Source organism: Oncorhynchus kisutch, linkage group LG15 (genome assembly GCF_002021735.2).
Source record: "Oncorhynchus kisutch isolate 150728-3 linkage group LG15, Okis_V2, whole genome shotgun sequence".
Taxonomy (NCBI): domain Eukaryota; kingdom Metazoa; phylum Chordata; class Actinopteri; order Salmoniformes; family Salmonidae; genus Oncorhynchus; species Oncorhynchus kisutch.
Genome location: NC_034188.2, coordinates 44,620,108 through 44,642,701, shown reverse-complemented (window position 1 = coordinate 44,642,701; position 22,594 = coordinate 44,620,108). Strand labels below are relative to the sequence as shown.

Genomic DNA, 22,594 nt, shown 5'->3' with positions numbered 1-22,594 from the left:
TACTGTGACCCTGTTTGTTCCCCTTCAGCCCTACTTCAGCCCTACTTAAAAAAAAAAAAATATTTAACCTTTATTTAACCAGGTAGGCTAGTTGAGAACAAGTTCTCATTTGTAACTGCGACCTGGCCAAGATAAAGCGTAGTAATTCGAAACATAAAACAACACAGAGTTACACATGGAATATACCAAACATACAGTCAATAATACAGTAGAACAAAAGAGAACAAAAAGTCCATATACAGTGAGGGCAAATTAGGTAAGTTAATATAGCAATTAAACACTGGAAGAAGCTTTACGTAGCAGAGACTTGTAGATAACCTGTAGCCAGTGGGTTTGGCGATGAGCAGTATGAAGCGAGGGCCAACCAACGAGAGCGTACAGGTCGCAATGGTGGGTAGTGTATGGGGCTTTGGTGACAAAACGGATGGCACTGTGATAGACTGCATCCAGTTTGTTGAGTAGAGTGTTGGAGGCTATTTTATAGATGACATCACCAAAGTCGAGGACGGGACGGGAGAGCCACTAAAGCTTAAAGAGCAAGTGTTTAAGTGTGTGTATGTTTGTATGTGCATGCGTGTATGTGCGTATGCTTGTGTGCGTGTACCAGAGGTTACTGTGACCTTGTTTGTTCCCATTTAGCTGCCCTACTAGCAGGAAATGAGGGAGTGTGTAGGTATGTGTGTGTGTACGTGCATGTGTGTATACTTGTTTGTGCTTGTGTGTATATCCATACAGTTAACAATATTATGCTTGTCCGAATGGGATTGTGTTAGCAATTCAGAAGAGAGATATGGCTTTCTCCCAGTGGTCTGTTTTGATGCAGCTTGTCAACGGTGTCTTTTTGTTCAACCATACAGAGAAAAAACAAACAGGACTAAATTAACTGTGCGCTGGTGTAGAATTACTCCTCATCAACAACAGTCAGGAAGCAGTGCCAGTCTAAGGTCGTGTTCCAAATTGCTCCCTATTTAGTGCACTACTTTTGAATAGGGTGCCATTTGGGATGTAACCTGAGATGTCCTCTCAGTAAAGTGTGTGTTGTCCTCTCAGTAAAGTGTGTGTGCGTGCTTCCGCGTATGTGCATGCGTGCGTATGTGCTTGGGTGAGTGCACGCGCATGCTTGCATACCTGTGTGTGTATGTTCTGCTGCTAATTTACTGGTGGAATATTCCAGCTCTGAGTCATTTTATTTAATTATGTCTGCAACCATCCGTGTGAGATGGACCAGAGCATCCTTTGAGGTCACACCATTTAAAAAAATGGTTTTGTATTGTTGACAAAAGGGCATGAGTTCTGTATGATAATTAGTTGATCTGTTCTGCAGCATTGGCCGGTCATGTAACATCCAAGATGGCGTAGCAGTCAGACGTCTTTTGTTTTCATCTTGTCCCATATACTGTATATATCTTTATATATATAATTTTATATATTGTTTGTTGGCATATATTTCTTCATCTTTTTCTTAACCCCAACTTCAACATACTCTCACCCAATGTGGTATGGATCTGCTATTTTCTTTACCTCAGAACCGGAAACCCCAGCAGAAGCTAGCCAGCTAACTAAGTACTAGCTAGTAGTAAGCTAGCCCCTGCTAGCGGTCTTCAGCTAACCTCTAGCCAGGACAACTCCTGCCAGTCTATACAGCGAGTCTCAACCAAGAGCTTACCGGACTCCTTTTTCTCCATATCACCGGATTCCTACCGCAAGCTCTGAACCTCTTCACCTGGATCACCGTGGCTTGCTAGCTGCTATCCAATTGGCTTCTCCTGCTAATGTCCCTGTCCCGAAGTGAGCACCAATTAGCCTGGAACTAGCCTATGCTACGCCCATCTCCCGGCTAGCTGAAGAGGACCATTAGCCACTCCTTGAGCTACAATACCTATTTTGCCAATTGGCCTGGACCCCTTTTATTGCTATTACGGAGCCCCGCCGATCCAACTTGTCTGGACTACCAAAGTAATCCGCCCTAGGTTTTTTTTAAACTGGCTCCTTCATCACGACATCCCCTGAATGCCCATTTGCTAGCCGCGGACCACTAACTATCTAGAGCATACCGGACTGTTAGCTGTAGTGGTCCATCAGTCAATTTCTTGGGCTACTATTCCTATTTTGTCAATTGGCCTGGACCCTTTCACTGCACGGACACCTGCTGATCCAGCACGACTGGTCTGCCGACGTAAACCGCATGAGGGGGCTACAGCAGCAGACATCTTCCGTCGCGACGTCCCTCTTAAGGCCCTTCTGCTAGCCCCGGCACGCTGGCTGTCTGAATCGCCGTGTCTCCAGCCCGTCCAGCTACTCATTGGACCCTATGATCACTCAAGTATGCATGCCTAATGTCAATATGCCTTGTCCATTGCTGTTTCGGTCAGTGATTATTGTCTTATTTCACTGTAGAGCCTCCAGCCCTGCTCAATATGCCTCAGCTAACCCTCTTGTCCCACCATCCACACTTGCAGTGACCTCACTTGGTTTAATTGATGTCTCTAGAGACAAAACCTCTCTCACCGTCTCTCAATGCCTAGGTTTACCTCAACTGTATTCACATCCTACCATACCTTTGTCTGTACATTATGCATATAATATATATCATACTGCGCCCAGAAATCTGCTCCTTTTACTCTCTGTCCCGAACGTACTAGACGACCAGCTCTTTTAGCCTTTAGCCGTACCCTTATCCTACTCCACCTCTGCTCCTTTGGTCATGTAGAGGTTAATCCAGGCCCTGCAGTGCCTAGGTCCACTCCCATTCCCCAGGCACTCTCATTTGTTGACTTCTGTAACTGTAAAAGCCTTGGTTTCATGCATGTTAACATTAGAAGCCTCCTCCCTAAGTTTGTTTTATTCACTGCTTTAGCACACCTAGCTGTGTCTGAATCCTGGCTTAGGAAGGCCAACAAAAACCCTGAAATGTCCATCCCTAACTATAACCTTTTCTGACAAGATAGAACTGCCAAAGGGGTGGAGTTGCAATCTATTGCAGAGATAGCCTGCAGAGTTCTGTCTTACTATCCAGGTCTGCGCGAAAACAATTTCAGCTTCTACTTTTAAAAATCAAATCAAATCAAATGTATTTATATAGCCCTTCGTACATCAGCTGATATGTCAAAGTGCTGTACAGAAACCCAGCCTAAAACCCCAAACAGCAAGCAATGCAGGTGTAGAAGCACGGTGGCTAGGAAAAATCCACCTTTCCAGAAACAAGTCTCTCACCATTGCCACTTGCTATAGACCACCTTCTGCCCCCAGCTGTGCCCTGGACACCATATGTGAATTGATTGCCCCCATCTATCTTCAGAGCTCGTGCTGTTAGGTGACCTAAACATGCTTCACACCCCAGCCATCCTACAATCTAAGATTGATGCCCTCAATCTCACACAAATTATCAATGAACCTACCAGGTACAAACCCAAATCTGAAAACACAGGCAACCTCATAGATATCATCCTAACCAACCTGCCCTCCAAATACACCTCTGCTGTCTTCAACCAGGATTTCAGCGATCACTGCCTCATTACTTGCGTCCGTAATGGGTCTGCAATCAAATGACCACCTCTCATCACTGGCAAACGCTCCCTAAAACACTTCAGAGTGCAGGCCTTTCTAATCAACCTGGCCCGGGTATCCTGGAAGGATATTGACCTCATTCCGTCAGTAGAAGATGCCTGGTTATTCCTTAAAAGTGCTTTCCTCACAATCTTAAATAAGCATGCCGCATTCAAAAAATGTAGAACCAGGAACAGATTTAGCCAGTGTTTCACTTCAGTGGCGTACTGCATTAGCATCATATAGCCCCCGCGATATGAAACTTTTCAGGGAAGTTAGGAACCAATACACAGGCAGTTAGGAAAGCAAAGGCTAGCTTTTTCAAACAGAAATTTGCATCCTGCACTACAAACTCCAAAAAGTTCTGGGACACTGTAAAGTCCATGGAGAATAAGAGAACCTCCTCCCAGCTGCCCACTGCACTGAGGCTTGGAAACACGGTCGACACCGATAACTCCACAATAATTGAGAATTTCAAAAAGCATCTCTCTATGGATGCCCATGCTTTCCACCTGGCCAACCCTGCCCTGGTCAACAGCCCTGCGCCCCCCACAGCAACTTGCCCAAACCTCCCCAATTTCTCCTTCACCCAAATCCAGACAGCTGATGTTCTGAATGAGCTAAAAAATCAGCAGGGCTAGACAATCTGGACTCTCTCTTTCTAAATCTGGACTCTCTCTTTCTAAAATTATTAATTATTTCTAAAATGACACAATTTTTGCAACCCCTATTACTGGCCTGTTCAACCTCTCCTTAGTATCGTCTGAGATCCCCAAAGATTTGAAAGCTGCCGCGGTCATCCCCCTATTGAAGAGACACTCTAGACCCAAACTGCTACAGACATATATCTATCCTACCCTGCCTTTCTAAGTTCTTCAAAAGCCAAGTTAACAAACAGATCACCGACCATTTTGAATCCCACCGTACCTTCTCAGCTGTGCAATCTGGTTTCTGAGCTGGCCATGGGTGCACCTCAGCCACGCTCAAGGTCCTAAACGATATCATAACCTCCATCGATAAGAGACAGCTGTATTCATCAACCTGGTCAAGGCATTCGACTCTGTCAATCACCACATTCTTAATGACATACTCAACAGCCTTGGTTTCTCAAATGACTGCCTCACCTGGTTCACCAACTACTTCTCAGACAGAGTTTGTCAAATCGGAGGGCCTGTTGTCCGGACCCCTGGCAGTCTCTATGGCGGTGCCACAGGGTTCAATTGTCTGGCCGACACCATTCTGTATACCTCTGGCCCTTCTTTGGACACTGTGTTAACTAACCTCCAGACAAGCTTCAATGCCATAAAACTCTCCTTCCGTGGCCTCCAACTGCTCTTAAATGCAAGCAAAACTAAATGCATGCTTTTCAACCAATCGCTGCCCACACTTGCCCGCCCGTCCAGCATCACTACTCTGGACGGTTCTGACTTAGAATATGTGGACAACTACAAATACCTAGGTGTCTGGTTAGACTGTAAACTCTCCTTCCAGACTCACATTAAGCATCTCCAATCCAAAATTAAATCTAGAATCGGCTTCCTATTTCGCAACAAAGCATCCTTTACTCATGCTGCCAAACTTACCCTCGTAAAACTGACTATACTGTCGATCCTTGACTATGGCGATGTCATTTGCAAAATAGCCTCAAACACTCTACTCAGCAAATTGGATGCAGTCTATCACAGTGCCATCCGTTTTGTCACAAAAGCCCCATATACTACCCACCACTGCGACCTGTATGCTGTCATTGGCTGTCCCTCTCTTCACATTCGTCGCCAAACCCACTGGCTCCAGGTCATCTATAAGTCTTTGCTAGGTAAAGCCCCACCTTATCTCAGCTCACTGGTGACCATAGCAGCACCCAACCGTAGCATGGGCTCCAGCAGGTATATTTCACTGGTCACCCCCAAAGCTAATTCCTCCTTTCTTTCCAGTTCTCTGTTGCTAATGACTGGAACGAATTGCAAAAATCATTGAAGCTGGAGACCCATATCTCCCTCACTAACATTAAGCACCAGCTGTCAGAGCATGTACAGATGCAGAGCTCACAGATCACTGCACCTGTACATAGCCTATCCAACTACATCATCCCCATACTGTTATTTATTTTTATTTTTTTTGCTCCTTTGCACCCCAATATCTCTAGTTGCACATTCATCTTTTGCACATCTTTCACTCCAGTGTTTAATTGCTAAATTGTAATTATTTCGCCACTATGGCTTATTTATTGCCTACCTCCCTTATCTTACCTCATTTGCACACACTGTATATAGACTTTTTCTCTATTGTGTTATTGACTGTATGTTTGTTTATTCCATGTGTACCTCTTTGTTGTTGTTTGTGTCGCACTGCTTTTCTTTATCTTGGCCAGGTCGCAGTTGTAAATGAGAACTTGTTCACAACTAGCCTACCTGGTTAAATAAAGGTGAAATAAAATAAATAAATACAAATATTTCAGCAGCATGTGCGTTGCCATGACAGTGGTGCTTCAGAGCGAATGACGATATGCGCTGTGGAGATGGAGACGAGCATGTGACTAAATAAACTATCCTACCACATCCTGTCTTCGATCTCCTCCTCTCATTCTCTTAACACCTTTCCTTGTGTTTTTTACTCACTTGTTTCACATCTACATTGCCCCTGTTGGTAGCACTCTAAAGCTTTCTGCTTCAAACCCCTAACTTCCTGTGTCTCTCCCCCATCTTTCTCGTTCTCTCCCTCTGCCTCTCTGTCTTGTTCCCTCTCTCTCTCTGACTCTCTCCCATCTCGCTCTTTCTCTCTCTCCCTCTATGTCCGTATCTCCATTTCCTTCTCTATGGATCTTCAGTGTTTATTTTTTCCATTGATAAGGCTGCACACTAAAAGCAAATGGTTATATATAGTGACAAATAAGGGTCTTTGGCTTGTAACCATAGCAGATCCTTTTTGGTGCTATATGGAACCTTTTTTTGACGGTTCTATAAATAACCATGCTCATAAGGTTCTAAATGGTTTAATAGCCATATTATATTGTTACAATTCCATAGGTTTCATTATTATGTTTATTAACCAGCTGAATCAGGTGTGCTAGCTCTGGAACGGCTGGGGGTCCCTGTGGAGAGAATTGAGAGCTACTGACTTAGTCAACCTTTCGAAATTAACACAAGTCCATATGTGAGTCGTTCACAAGACACCATCACGGGCCATAGTCATACACTGTATGTATGTGTGTATGTGCATGTGTGTGTCCCAACCGGCCCACAGCGGTCATGGTCCAATCCCCCAGCTCCTTAACTGTCAGAACAGTCAGCCATGGTTCAACAGCGGTTTAACTGTCCATGACGTCCTGTTATTTGCTTCTGTCCTCATCAGCTGTCATGGTAAATCACTTTCACTGTAAAAAAATGTTTTTAAGTTGTTTTAATTAATTTTTATTTAGTAACTGGTTCCACAGCCTTTTTCAGTTTACTTAACTTTTCGGTCATTGTTACCTGAACTTAACATTTTTTGTTGGCCCAAACTTAGTGCAAAATAGTGCGTTTAATATACAATGTTTTGAACTTACGTTTTTGACACTTTGACATAGTGAGCATGATCATTGAGCTGGATCATTTATTAAGTCATTATTATTCAGCCTGCCCTCACCTGGGATTGGAATTTAGCATTCCAATATTCTTGCTACGCCAGTATTACTGTGTCTATTACTTATTTCACCTGAATTTCTACACTTTGCACTTCAAAGTAAGTCTCAGGTCTGTTAAAAGTACACTCAAGAAAAACTATTTTATTTATCATAGTGATAAAGGAGTAACATTAAAGCAGAACCCTAAAATAAGTCAATCAAATCAATTATGAGAGACATGGTTACTGGCACAGACATGGTTGAATAGCAGGAAGATCAGATCAAATCCCAGATAAGGACATGTTGAATAATAATTACTCTATAAATGAGAATGCACAATGTCAGCATGTGTCAAATATGCATGTTGAAAACATTGTATTGTAAATGCACTGTGGTTGTCCCTATCAATTTTTTCTCAAAACCTACATTTTCTCAAGTTGGAGCTAAGTTTGGGCCAACTAAACATTTTAAGTTCAGTTAACACTTTGAAGTTGAATAAACTTAACAAGGCTGTGGAACCAGTTACTAAATAAATATTAGTTGAATAAACTATATATATTTTTTACAGTGTATAATAGAAGGAAATGACAGGTCTTGTCTCTGCCTCACACAATCACATTGAGATAGCAAAAGCTCAGGTTGCCCAGCCCGGCGGTGATACAATCTTCGGCAAAATCATTCGCAAAGAGATTCCTGCAAAAATATGATTCGAAGATCTCTGTTCTCCTCCTCCTCCTCCTCATCCATATTTTCCTCTTATCCCCCCCCCCCTCTATTCCCCTCCTTCTTTAGAGAATGGCACATTCAACTCCAGCAGCGACGCCGAGAAGAAGACCCAGTTCTACTACCTGTCCTGCCTCAACGAGCAGCACATCGAGGAGCTGGGAGCCATGCCTCTCATTGACCTCATTGCAAAGGTCAGCTTGATTTGCTCTCTGGGGCCTGCTGGGTAGGCAGAGTTTGCGCTTCAGACACATGAAATGGTTCAAATTTGCTCTCTGGGCCTGGCGGAGTTCTACCTTCAGAGACATGAAATGGTTCAAAATGGGAGCACGTTGCCTTCCCGGCGCTAATGCTACTGTTATCAAGTTCACCTACCGCCAACAGCGCGAAACAAATAAAAAAACAGGAATGCAAGGCTTTATTGTTTTGTTTTTTACGGAAAGGTTTGGTGATCGACTAGGAATGTGTTAGAGATTGACCTAGGCCTTGCCTACACCAATCCAGTGCTTTTACATTTGTGGGGAGTAGTGAACAAGAGCACACTTCAGGTGGAAGGAGATATTATTGGGACACAACCAACCACGCACTCCATGTAGCCTTGGAACGGCTGGGGGTTAGGGTTAGTAATGAGCGATGAACCAACATTTTAGTTCTGTTTTTTTCTGAACCCAATGCACCATTTCTCCAGAGAGAAATTAAAGTCATCCATGAGATACATCTAGTCAATAACTATTTGAGATGCTGGGCTGAAGGGAATTGTAGTTTTCAATAAGCAAATAAACGTGGTAATTAACTACTATGAAGCCAGTTTTTTAGGCTCAGAGATGAATACACTTTTATGCCAGCTACATTCTACGTTAGGTTAGATACACATAGACCGCATGAGAGAGGAATGTACACAACACAACAATTAGAGAGGGATAGATTATGCCTCATCTACTTTGAAGAACTAGTAAAATGATTGTCAGACAGTTCTGCAGCTTGCTTAGACAGACTAGCCTAGATAAATAGGATGACTAAAGACATTACAGTATGGGGAGCACAGAGATAACATTGTCTGTCTGTTTGGCTGCTACTGCCTGAGATGAGATGATGACTTTAAGGAAAGTTAAATAATAAAGTCATCAAATAAAACTAAGTAATATACACAACTGAAATCAGTTTCTATTTTTTATTGATGTCTACCCATTGTGTAGGTACCTGACAGAGACAATGGAATATTTCATGTTTTGGCAATTGAATGTTCACTATTTTTGGCTTTGGAATTGTCATTAAAAATCATGATTAAAAAAAGTTATAAAAATCAAAAACGTGATAAACATTTTTTAAAGAAGAAAGGAATGAAGAAAGAAATAGCTATAAATTCACTGTCTCCTTTGTAATCTGCCTTTTGATGAGAACTGAAGTGATGGACTGGCTGGCTGCTGAGAAGCAGCTTGAAGTACCGGCCCTTCTGTCTCCTGTCTTATTTCTACCAGGTAGAAGGGAGATGGGAAATTGAAGAACACAAGTTGTAGAAATAGGACTGTGTGAGATTGATGTGTGTGTGTGTGTGTGTGCATGCCTCCTTGCCTGCGTGTGTGCTGTAAGCAGCAGTACATCCCATCCATCAATCCATGTCTGTTTGTCAGTTATGATTTGAAGAATTAGCTGGGCTGGACTTTTTCACTTTTCCAGTCTTGTGCTACTGCGTCATCATGTCCTAAACTCTTTTTAGGATGGGCCTTGAAAAAAATCACACCCCATCCTATTACTCACATTCTGTGACAAGACCCCATTTATCTGACTATACGAAATTTAATATGTGTGTTTTTGTTTTGTCTTTAAATTGACAAAAGTGGTGCCATTAATCGGAAGAAAATGCTATACTATACTGTAGAGATAAATCAAAATGCTTCAGGGTATAGATCTAGGATCAACTTCCCTTCCCCAATCCTGACCTTAAGCATTAGTTGGGGAAATGCAAAACTGACCCAAAAACTTATACCAATAAAAATAATAATACATTTATCTGTCTGAGCTTGTCGTCCCTCTGTTTTGTCTGTGTGTGTGTGTGTGTGTGTGAAACTATGTGTGTGTTTGCAGACAGGGGGCTGGAACATAACGGGGCCCTGGGAGAAGGACAACTTTATGGAGGTGCTGAAGACAGTGTCGGGCCCCTACCGTGCCCAGCCCTTCTTCACCATCGGAGTCAGCGTGGACCCCAAGAACTCCAATAGTAACGTCATCCAGGTCAGCTGCTCTGGCTCTGGGTCTTTTGAAATGAAAATACATGTACTAGCACACACACATAAACACATAGGCATGCATAGACACAGACAGACCCACAGACACATTTCATATTTTTTATAAGGTGGTATGGTTCCCCTGTTGCTCTTTCCTGAGTCATAAACTAAACTGTAGAGATTCATTTGTTTTAGAAGAGACATATATGCACATCTAATATATTTTTTTAAATATATTGTCGAATATGATAGTGAATGGACTCTGCACACTGCAATTCATTCTCCCTTATGATTAGTGTGTTTGCTCACCTGTTCATACATTTCCGCCAGGTGGACCAATCAGGGCTGTTCCTCCCCTCGCGGGACTATTACCTCAACAAGACAGCCAATGAAAAGGTGAGTCAAGTTTGGTGGCTGGAGGGGGTGAGCTGGTTGCGGGCCAGCCAGCTGGGTGCGGGTCTTTTCCTACCTCTGGCTGTCAACATGAGGTACCGTAATAAATTAACATATATTAATGTCACAGGAGGCTGCTGAGGGGAGGACGGCTCATAATAACGTCTGGAATGGCAAAAATGGAATGGCATCAAACATGGAAACCATGTGTGTAATGTGTTGGTTAACATTCCGTTGATTCCATTCCAGCCATTACTATGAGCCTGTCCTCCCCAATCAAGGTGCCACCGGCCGCCTGTGATTACTGTAAAATACACACCTTTATTATTCCAAGCGTTGGGAATTTAGTTTGGCATTTCAAGCTTCACATCATTAAAACACAAAATATATTGTCGTACTGTCTGCAGAAGATGGCTGCTTCCTCTCCTGCTGTATCTGCACAGGCTTCCGTGGCGGGGGTAGCTCGCATCATCCATTACCTGTTTATCTAAATGTTGACGTGCATATTGTTGTTCCATTCTACTTTCCCCTCCACATAGCCTGTCACAAATCGCTCTGAAACATACCAGGTATATTTTACCATAACTTGCTGAGAGAATACTAGGTCACTTTACAACGAACTAGAAAGACTGAAACCTTCCACAGAAATAAATCCAGCAGCAGGTATTTCATTTTGATAGCTCTCATTCTCTTGTGACTGTACCACACCAGTGTAGAGCAAACTTTGACTAACCAATGGTGTTTCACTAGGAAAAAACTCTGGGCTAGTTATAGTCACTGTAGTCAGAGATTTTTCTGATCAGGTCAGGTGGTCAAGAAAAACTCCTGGCCCTACTCTAGTCTGCAGCATTACCCGGGGGTGGCCAACCCTCCTCTTGGAGACCAACTAGATGTGCAGTCTTTTGTTCCAGACCTACTATAGCACTTGTGATTCAGCTAATCAAGGTCCTAAGGCAGCAGCTGATTAGAATCAGGTGTGTTAACACTAATTAGAGCAGGGCTATAACAAAATCCAGGTGAAGGGTTTGCAATGGAAACAAAAAAGGGCATTTATGATGGTACCTACCCTTTTTACTCTGTTTCTGACCTTTGTCTTACATTTGATGGTGACTGAACACGACCCTGAGCTTATCCTGTATCCATTCCCAGGTGTTGAAGGCGTATCTGGACTACATGGTGGAGCTGAGCCTGCTGTTGGGGGGGGATAAGAACTCCACACAAAGCCAGATGCAGCAGATCCTGGACTTTGAAACAGCGCTCGCCAACATCACAGTACCGCAGGACGAACGTCGAGATGAGGAGAAGATCTACCACAAGATCACCATCGCCGAGCTGCAGGTGTGTGTGCGTCTGTCGGGTGGGGGTTACAAAGAGAGAGCAAGTGGGCTTCCATGTGCATGCAGTTGCTTGGACGTGAGTATGTGTTAAGACTTCTATGAATGGTGGGTGGAGGAGCGCAGAGAGCAGTAGTTCCGTACGTGGATCTTTTATTCCAATGACAGCGGCAAAGCGGACATGCAAAACACAAGGGCGCATGAAACAACCCGTCCAAATAAACAGGACTAAAACTGTCTGGAAAAATAGAGATCACAATAATCAACCAGCACCATAAAACAGAGAACAAGCCCACAGAATAACCAGCGGGCCTAGTGCCCTTAAATAGCCTACAAACAAAACTAAACTCAAAACAGGTGTAACCAATTAGACCCAACTAACAGAAACAAAAGGAAAGGGAATCGATGGCAGCTAGTAGGCCGGCGATGACGACCGCCGAGCGCCGCCCGAACAGGAAGAGGCACCATCTTCGGCGGGATTCATGACAGTATGCCTCCATTAGTGTCAAAACATGCATGGCTTTTCTCGCAGCCTCTCCCACACCAACTATGTGAGGTGTATTTTTTTGTGAGGCTTTAAAGCCTCTCAGAGTTAATTCTTATTCAATTACAGTCTGTTCCCACTTTTTCTCCTGCCTCCATTAGTGTCAAAACATGCATGGCTTTTTCTCGCAGCCTCTCCCACACCAACTCACCACTACCATTTAAAACCCTGAGCCTCTTCACACCTTTGTCTGTGTTTTATCCCTCCTAAGAGGACTATTCTACTCTGCATCTCCTGCAGTCCTCTTTTTTTTTTGTGAATGTTCCCCTGGTTGCCAAGGTGACTGTTGCTAAGCCCTTCTATATTCACGGTAGCAGCAGATCTCGTGAGCGAGATCATGAAGGGAATGCAAGTGGTTGGAGGACATCGAGAAGCCTTTTGTCAACAAACAGATGGTTCTCTGTTTCATAGGAATTGAATGTCAGCATTTGTAGGATGGGTTGAATCTGTGAAATGGGTAGATTGTGTATACCACCGACCATCTGAATGTAATTGCTCTACAAAATCAGTCTGTTAACCTTAAGCTTGCAAAAACAATCGTGTTGATGAGGCATGACTTTCAATGGTATTGCCATAGATCATTTGTTCTGTTTCTAGTGGTTCTAAACACTAGATTATTACGCTAAAACTCTAGGGTCATGTTCATTAGGCACCAAACAGAAGCAAATGGTTTGAAGCAGGGAAGGACTAGCTGTCATTGTCTGTTGCAAAATGTTTTCTGTGCTGAACATGACCCTGCTCCCAATGACCCCTTAAATGGTGAGTAAGCGATCGATGAGCAAAGCTTTTAATGATGACACGACAGGCCCCTAACATTTTCTACTACATCTCTGGAATACATAGGCATACCATAAAGGAATGGGAGCTACTATGATCCTATCCTTACTAGTGTTGCACGTTACACCGACACGTCAGTACTTGAAAAACAGTTCAGTACTAGAGTTTTCAAATGTGTCTTACGTTTGAAAATCAACTAAATGTATAGAACTTATCAAATCAAATGTTATTTGTCACATACACATGGTTAGCAGATGTTAATGCAACTGTAGCGAAATGCTTGTGCTTCTAGTTCCGACAATGTAGTATTAATCAACAAGTAATCTAACCTAACAATTCCACAACAACTACCTTATACACAAGTGTAAAGGGATGAAGAATAGGTACATAAAAATATGAATGTGTGATGGTACAGAACGGCATAGGCAAGATGCAGTAGAAGGTATAGAGTACAGTGTATACATATGAGATGAGTAATGTGGGGTATGTATACATTATATTAAGTGGCATTGTTTAAAGTGGCAAGTGATACATTTGTACATCAATTTTTCCATTATTAAAGTGGCTGGAGTTGAGTCAGTATGTTGGCAGCAGCCACTCAATGTTAGTGGTGGCTGTTTAACAGTCTGCTGGCCTTGAGATAGAAGCTGTTTTTCAGTCTCTTGGTCCCTGCTTTGATGCACCTGTACTGACCTCACCTTCTGGATGATAGCGGGGTGAACAGGCAGTGGCTCGGGTGGTTGTTGTCCTTGATGATCTTTATGGCCTTCCTGTGACATTCAAAAATATAAAATTCCCAGTTTATGCTTATAAACCAACTTTTATAAGAGGTTTTAAAAATAGTTTTTAATTTGACTCAAAATTCCATGAAGTACAGTAAGACCTTGTTAGCAGAATAGATGGATACAGTTCAAATCATGATTATTATAATTCACCAATACATTTCTTGATTGTCCAAAAAATATTACTATCATGTTGTAAATCACAGCTGGCCTGGTACATCGTTTGCTGCCCCCACCCATTCTGGATGCACTGTTTCAATGACTCAATATTTTGAACAAAACGGATGACTAAGGCTGGGATGCCAATACAATCAAACTAGCAAGGGCAATGATCACAAGTCAGTCATAACGTGACTAATAGGATAGCGCACGTGTCAAACACAAGGCCCGCGGGCCGAATAGGGGAGACAAGCGAGTATAAATGAGTCAACCGATGAGTCATCTACTATATGAAATTACAGCCTGATGAGTTCACATAGGTGAATTCAACTTCAATTGCCCTGCTTTCAAATGCCTTACAAACATTCTATGAAAATTTGAAAATGACCATATCTAAGTGGTTGCTTGTCAGAAAATGTAAAGCAAAAAAGTGTCATTCTTCCAGGGGGTGTATATGAACAGATTTAAATAAGATTTTGCTGAAATGTTGCTAAAACAATGTCAGTTCCACTTTAAGTACCTTACTGTCATTGTTTTCAATTAAATGTTCAAAAGAAACACAACTTCTTAGCAAGAGCAATTTTTCAAGCAAGAATTTAGCTAGGGCTGTCTGAGAGTGGTCTGAGTGGGGAAGGGTAAACTGAAAACTAGCCGGTATTGGCAGAAGTTTGGAACTCTTTAGAATTGGTCTATGTCACCAGGCATCCCACAACTCCATATTTTCAAACAGCTCTTACACTAAAAAGGCATTATCATCGTTTTCAGGGTATTTTATTCCAACCTCATAGTGTGTAAATGCATATAAAACACAGGGAATTCACATTTTGTCTGCATATAGGCCTTAAAGAAAAGTGAGATTTAGAGAGTGAAAACAGAATTTAAAAAAAAGATCTGTCGTTCTCTCCACTTCTTTTTGCCGTGGCACGAGTATTAGGGCTGTGGCGATCATGAACATTTGTCAGCTGGTAAATGACATAACTAAATAACTGCTGGTCTCATGGTTATTGATCATAATTAACAAACACGTTTAGCATCTCCGGGCTTCTACTCGTACCCTACAAGCCACTGATGCAGACCTTTTGGAACATCTACATTTTAAAAAGTCTAATAAATCCCTTTTTAATATAGCCTACACCATCACAATAAATCCATGATTCATTTTAGGCAGGTCTAAAGAATTATTTGAAGAAAATGTAGCCTATTTCAGAAGAACAGAATAGTATATTCTGAGTTGTCATAATGTTCAGAACCTGATTATCAATGTTTCAGGTAAGACCCAAATGCAAACTATGTCGCAGTAACAATGTTTATTACAGCAACAGAGGCAGGCAAATGACAGGTCAAGGCAGACAGGGGTTGATAATCCAGAGTAGTGGGGCAAACGTACGGGATGGCAGGCAGGCTCAGGACAGGCAGAAAAGATCAAAACCAGGAACAATCAAGGGAAAAATGCTGGTAGGCTTGACAAAACAAAACAAACTGGCAATGGACAGCACAGGTATAAAAACACAGGGGATAATAGGGAAGATGGGTGACACTTGGAGAGGGTGGAGACAATCACAAAGACAGGTGAAACAGATCAGGGTGTGACACTGATCTGGCTATGTCATATGCCTGTGAGCTCCACTAGTTAATTTAGCAGACAATAGTTTCTTATTCACGTGGCATTATTTATAGTACAAAGAGTACAATTGAACATGGCTGAATAAAATGGAAAGGATATTTTCCCAAAACAATTTCCGAGGTAGTGCGCACATTCAGTGTGGTTAACCTCTTGCGACGAGCAATCCCGGATCCGGGATCGTAATCATAGCCTCAAATGAATTAGCATAACGCAGCGGACATAAATACCCCTAGTAACTTTTCCTATTCATGAAAATTGCAAATGAAATGAAATAAATATATTCAAACACAAGCTTAGCCTTTTGTTAACAACACTGTCATCTCAGATTTTCAAAATATGGGTTACAGCCAACGCTAGACAAGCATTTGTGTAAGTTTATCATGGTATAATGCTATGCTAGCTCTGCTGGCAGCAGGCAACATTTTCACGAAAATAAGAAAAGCAACCAAATTAAATCATTTACTGATACAGGAATTAAATTGCTCTGTTTTAATACCCAATTCAAATTAAACACTCTGTCAATTCATAAGGATTTGTAAGACCCTTATTCTATAATAATGGACAGAGCCCAGTCTTAAAGTCAATCAGCAGAGTTTATTCACGAGAGTACTGAACACGATACAGGTTACCACAGGTTATAAACTGAAAATGACGTCATTAGTTCCAGTACCAACCCGTCTCTTCTCCCACCCTGGTATAAAGGCAGTATCTCAAGCCTTCCCACATCGTCTCCCTACCAATTTAATATAATTTATGGCTGAGCCAAGGTCTTCCGTTGTAGACAAGCATTCTAGCCAGTCTGAAGATTTAGTTGATTAATTTCTACCAAGGAACAGACCGTCATTGTTCTAATCCTTGATTATATTTACACACATTATATTCAGTACTAGGATTAAGAAATAAAATTCATACATATACAGTAACATAATAGTATTCTGATTGAAATGTATACCTAATTAGTCATTATAGATACAAATTCCCTTAACATATCCAACCATTGATTAAATATTATTAATCCAATCACACATGTAGTTATATTGTAATATTAAAAAGCCTATTTTTATTAGAAATATTTCTTGACATCAAACATCACCTAAAAATAACCCACTACTTGCATTCGCACTGACTGTTTCTTAGGCCTACATCAGAATCATAACTCTTCTTATCAGGATTTTCATGACAATCTTCATAAAAAAACAGACTAATATTGAAACAGGATACAACCTAACCTCCCTAAACATCAAAAATGGTCTCCTCAAACATAAATTCCCCGCAAATGAAGGTTCCAGATTCGTCCACTTGTTCTGTAGACATGCATTCAGCACTCCACGGGTCAGAACCTGGAATACGCTGGTACCTCACCATCTATTGTCATCGATTTCTCCAGAGTCCTGGAAATAAGGCCTCGTACACAGGGAATTAGACAACAGCCCCATAAAACTAAAACAGTCACACAGGTGAATGTAGCCCATAATACAGTGATCATAATATTTTTCCATTTTCCAAACATACTATCAAACCAATTAGTCAGAGAAGTATCCACTTTCTGCCAAACCGTGAGCCAGGGTAGTCAAACCAGCTATGGCTTTGGGCACTGATTCGTCCGGAGCTGTGTTATTTGGGATGTAAGCACAAACATGGCCCCAATAATCACGCATGCTTCTCCCTTTTCAGCCAATAACATATCTATTGCAGGGGATAATAAAAAATGAACTTAGAAAAACATCAGCCACCTTTTGCATTCCCTATTCTGCCAAGCCATCAGGCTGGTTGCTTCAGTCTGTTCTGCAAAACCTTTAATAGCATCTCTGGTACAATTGGTAAAATGCAGTTGATTATAATAAATATAATTCATCCAGTCCACGTTCTTATTGAGAATAGACCACCTGGAAATGCTTAACTCTAATCCTGCTAGGATTCTGATCTCTTGCTTTGAACTCATCTGGCACCCCCCGTGGAACCCCAATGTTATCAATGTATACTTTGTCATCAAAAGACCCAGATGGAGTAGTTATTTTCTCCCGTTTGGCTAAAACTTCATGTCTTGGTGTTGAATGAGTGTGAAAGGCATTCCCAAATGTACAAGGGAGCATAATCCTGTCCAATCTGCCGGTAAAACCTCGCCCTGACATCATTTCCCAAGAGTACTGTACCGGGCCAAACGGTAATAATCTCCTCCCGTCACTGTAAAGGGAGGAACCTGTGGATATAAATCGTGCAAGTCAATGCAACTGTCATTATCTGGCATTCCTGCTTTCGTGAACAGCATTACCATACTGGCTTAACCTCCTCTACCCGGAACCGTACTATGGTGTTGACCAAGAACTGGTCATATCCATCATACCACAACCCTAGATCCTCCTTCATTACTGTTTAAAGGGTTAGGCGTATCTTTATGCAATACATCCCTCTCTCCGGATTACAATCAAACTCTCACCTTCACTATACTCCACCTCCTTCCATACTGGGTGAGTGGATTCATATAGCCCTCTCTCTCCAAATGAGCTATGACCTGTGTCCACGATCAATATGGGGACCTGCACCGATATATACCATAATGGCTCAAAGTCCTAGACTGCCATGTAGTTAGAGACCCCATTTGGTCTACATAAAACTCCATGGAGAGATCCTTCCCAACTTCAACTCTAACTTCCTGTCTACCCAGATCTAGGGATCTCTTATGCTTGTTTTGGAACAAAATCCTCATTGTCTAAACCATGGGTCAAATTACCACTCTCCGCATACTCAAGTAGGACGTGCTCTATCAGGAATATGGCACCCATGATAAGACAGCTCAGACAAACAGCTTCCATGTGAAGCCCCACCCTCTCCCCGAGAACACATCACTAGCAAGAGCCAGACACACCTTCACTTCTATGAAAAAAACAGGGGTGATAGGACAGGAAGGATTTACTTCATTCGAGAACGGGCCCCCGGAATTCTGTTAATTCCAGTTCTCCTCTCGAACACTGTTTATTGTTCGACAGTGTCGCTGTGTCTTACCCTCCCGCCGTGTGATATGAATCCGGGGGTTAACTTCTTCGATATAGGGGGTGCTCTTTTAATTTTTTGATGAAAAACGTTCCCGTTTTAAACCAGATATTTTTTGAAACCGCCTCATGGCAATGACTCCTTATATGCCTGTGGAGGAGCTAGGAGTCAGCTTACCTTTTCCACGTTTTCCCCAAGGTGTCTGCAGCATTGTGACGTATTTGTAGGCATATCATTGGAAGATTGACCATAAGAGACTACATTTACCAGGTGGTCGCTTGGTGTCCTCCGTCGCAATTATTGCGTAATCTCCAGCTGCAGTATTTTTCCGTTTTCTTCTGATTAGAAGCCAGCTGCCACCACTGAGATTATCGAATAGATATGTGAAAAACACCTTGAGGATTGATTCTAAACAACGTTTGCCATGTTTCTGTCGATATTATGGAGCTAAGTTCGGCGTTGTAAGTGACTGCATTTTCTTTTTTTTTCTTAGCCAAACGTGATGAACAAAACGGAGCTATTTCTCTTACACAAATAATCTTTTTGGAAAAAATGAACATTTGCTATCTAACTGAGTCTCGTCATTGACAACATCCGAAGTTCTTCAAAGGTAAATGATTTTATTTGAATGCTTTTCTTGTTTTTGTGAAACAAGAAAGTCTCGGTTTCTTGCCAGGTTGCACACAGTCTTCACAATTTGACAAGCGCATGATAACATTCTCACCCATCTAACTATTCTCAATTTAATCTGGTCTTTACATAGAGCCTACTAATATACACTACATGACCAAAAGTATGTGGATACCTGCTTGTCAAACATCTCATTCCAAAATCATGTGCATTAATATGGACTTGGTCCTCCCTTTACTGCTATAAAAGCCTCCACTCTTATGGGAAGGCTTTAAACTAGATGTTGGAACATTGCTGCAGGGACTTGCTTCCATTCAGCCACAAAAGCATTAGCGAGTTGGGCACTGATGTTGGGCGATTAGACCTGGCTCACAGTCGGTGTTCCAATTCATCGCAAAGGTGTTCGGTGGGGTTGAGATCAGGGTCCTGTGCAGGCCAGTCAAGTTCCCCCACACCGATCACGACAAACTATTTATGTATGGGCCTCTCTTTGTGTGTGGTGGCATTGTCATGCTGAAACAGGAAAGGGCCTTCCCCCAAACTGTTGCCACAAAGTTGGAAGCACAGAATCATCTAGAAAGTCATTGTATATTGTAGCGTTAAGATTTCCCTTCACTGGAACTTAGGGGCCCACCTCGAACCATGAAAAACAGCCCCAGACCATTATTCCTCCTCTACCAAACTTTACAGTTGGCACTATGCATTGAGAAGGTAGCATTCTCCTGGCATCCGCCATTCTCCTGTCATCCGCCAAACCTATCACTCCTATCACTCCATAGAACACGTTTTCATTGCTCCATATTCCAATGGCGGCAAGCTTTACACCACTCCACCTGACGCTTGGCATTGCACATGGTGATCTTAGGCTAGGCATGCTTTTAAATGAGGAAAGTTGAGAAATAAATATAGGCCTAGCCTATAGAAGCTGATGGGATCTTCTTTTTAATAAATGCCATCAAACTCTGTTTTATCACGCAATTGCATAGCCTTTAGAAACGTTGTCACCATGGGTTTATAAGGAACACATTTCATTCCATGCATCAACCAGCTATGAGAAGCTGGCTCTCGCTGCATAACAGGTGATCCTATTCTACTCAAACTCTGCCAGGGCTCTCATGAAGTGTTTATTTTCATTTACGATTCAATTTACATTGATGTCATAGGGATTTAAAGGGACAATAGAGCGCTGAGTACCAGGCCACAAGCAACTGGCCGTTAGCAAGTTTGGTAGGCCACTAATGAACATCAGCAGCATCAGAGTGCAGTTTTGGAGATGTTTAGTTATGGTCACATGGAATTTGACTGCGGTCATGACTGCCGGTGTGGCATTAATATATTGGTCTCAAAGTCAAAATTCTGGAATTGTGACAACTCTAACCTTTAAACATGTTACAATGCATCGTAAGGATTGTTAGGAAAAAACAAGTAGTCCTACTGTATATATTGTACTAACTGTCGCAGTCTCTTTGGTTTGCAATAAAGACCAAACAATTAAACAGCCCAGAATTTTTTTGGGGCCCATCATCTCTCTACCTCCCTGCTCTGTGCTCAGCTCTGGATTAACTTCTTGCGTCGAGCCATCCCAGATCCGGGATCGTGAATACAGCCTCAAGCTCATTACCATAACGCAACGTTAACTATTCATGAAAATCGCAAATTAAATTAAATTAATATGCTAGCTCTCAAGCTTAGCCTTTTGTTAACACTGTCATCTCAGATTTTCAAAATATGCTTCTCAACCATAGCAAAACAAGCATTTGTGTAACAGCTAGCGCAGCTAGCGTAGCATTTAGCGTTAGCATCAGCAGGCAACATTTTCACAAAAACCACAATCATTCAAATAAAATCATTACCTTTGAAGAACTTCAGATGTTTTCAATGAGGATCTCAGTTAGATAGCAAATGCTCAGTTTTTCCTGAAAGATTATTTGTTTAGGAGAAATTGCTCCGTTTGGTGCGTCACGTTTGGCTACCAAAAAAAACCAAATTCAGTCTTCAAAACGCCAAACTATTTTCCAAATTAACTCCATAATATCGACTGAAACATGGTAAACGTTGTTTAGAATCAATCCTCAAGGTGTTTTTCACATATCTCTTCATGATATATCGTTCGTTGAAAGCCTCCTCTCAATCACTGGATGACTGCGTGCAGCTTGTAGATTACGCACCAATTTAGACAGGACACCGGGCGGACCCCTGGTAAATGTAGTCTCTTATGGCCAATCTTCCAATGATATGCCTACAAATACGTCACAATGCTGCAGACACCTTGGAGAAACAATAGAAAGGGCAGGCTCATTCCCGGCGCATTCACAGCCATATAAGGAGAAAACAGAGCTTCAAAAATTCTGCCCATTTCCTGGTTGAAGTTTCATCTTGGTTTCGCCTGTAGCATGTGTTCTGTGGCACTCACAGATAATATCTTTGCAGTTTTGGAAACCTTAGTGTTTTCTTTCCAAAGCTGCCAATTATATGCATAGTCGAGCATCTTTTCGTGACAAAATATTGCGCTTAAAACGGGCACGTTTTTTTATCCATAAATTAAGAGTGCCCCCTATATCCAAGAAGTTAAGGCAGTGGAATGAGTGTCTGGGGCTGAGGGCTGATGGTTTTACTGTAATACCCCTACAGACCCTCTGGGATAGGGGTGGCTTTAGTTGAGTCTGAGATCTGGAATGCAAATATATGAGGGCTCCTCTTACTGTTTTGTCTCTCTCTCTCTATATGATGGATAATTTGGTCCAGTTTGAAGGGATAGTTTACAAATCAAAGGTTGCGTTCAGATTCTCTACCCTTCTCCAGAAGTGTGCACTTGTTTACTCCCACTAATGCATTGGATTGGAGCAAGCATGGCTGAAGGGAATTTCCACCATATTCCTTACACCAGTCCATTCCTTTGAAATCTATGACGGGGAGTGTATGAGTGCACATTTCGGGAGAAGGGAATAGAATCGTAATGTAGCCTAAATCACACAAAATAGTTTGTCAGACTGTTTCAAACGTGAAATACAGTCTAATGTTCTTGTGTGGGTGGTATAGTGGTTAGTCCACCATCTATATGGAGGGAATTCCCACTGCTTAAAAAACAAAAGTTGATCTGTCGTGTGGATTCACCATTATGTCTCATGAATCGGATAGATACACAATTTTGTATGTGAAAAGGTTAAGTTGTGGGACATGGACTCCTTTCAACATGAGGCAACTTGAGTTCTGAAAATGTCTATGAACTTTGTTTTTGTGTTCAACTGTCTTTTTCACAAGGGTG

At 42.0% G+C, this 22,594-nt stretch overlaps 1 protein-coding gene across 7 annotated transcripts in view; it reads left to right on the top strand.

Moving 5' to 3' along the window:
* ece2b (endothelin converting enzyme 2b) overlaps positions 1–22,594 on the top strand; it is an 80,786-nt gene that overhangs the window by 39,215 nt on the left and 18,977 nt on the right. For all 7 annotated transcript variants that reach the window (XM_020503887.2, XM_020503888.2, XM_020503891.2 and 4 more), the window contains 4 exons: positions 7,940–8,064; positions 9,956–10,102; positions 10,426–10,491; positions 11,638–11,826. In XM_020503887.2, coding sequence (XP_020359476.1) covers positions 7,940–8,064; positions 9,956–10,102; positions 10,426–10,491; positions 11,638–11,826 — 527 coding nt within the window. The remainder of the gene's footprint in view (positions 1–7,939; positions 8,065–9,955; positions 10,103–10,425; positions 10,492–11,637; positions 11,827–22,594) is intronic.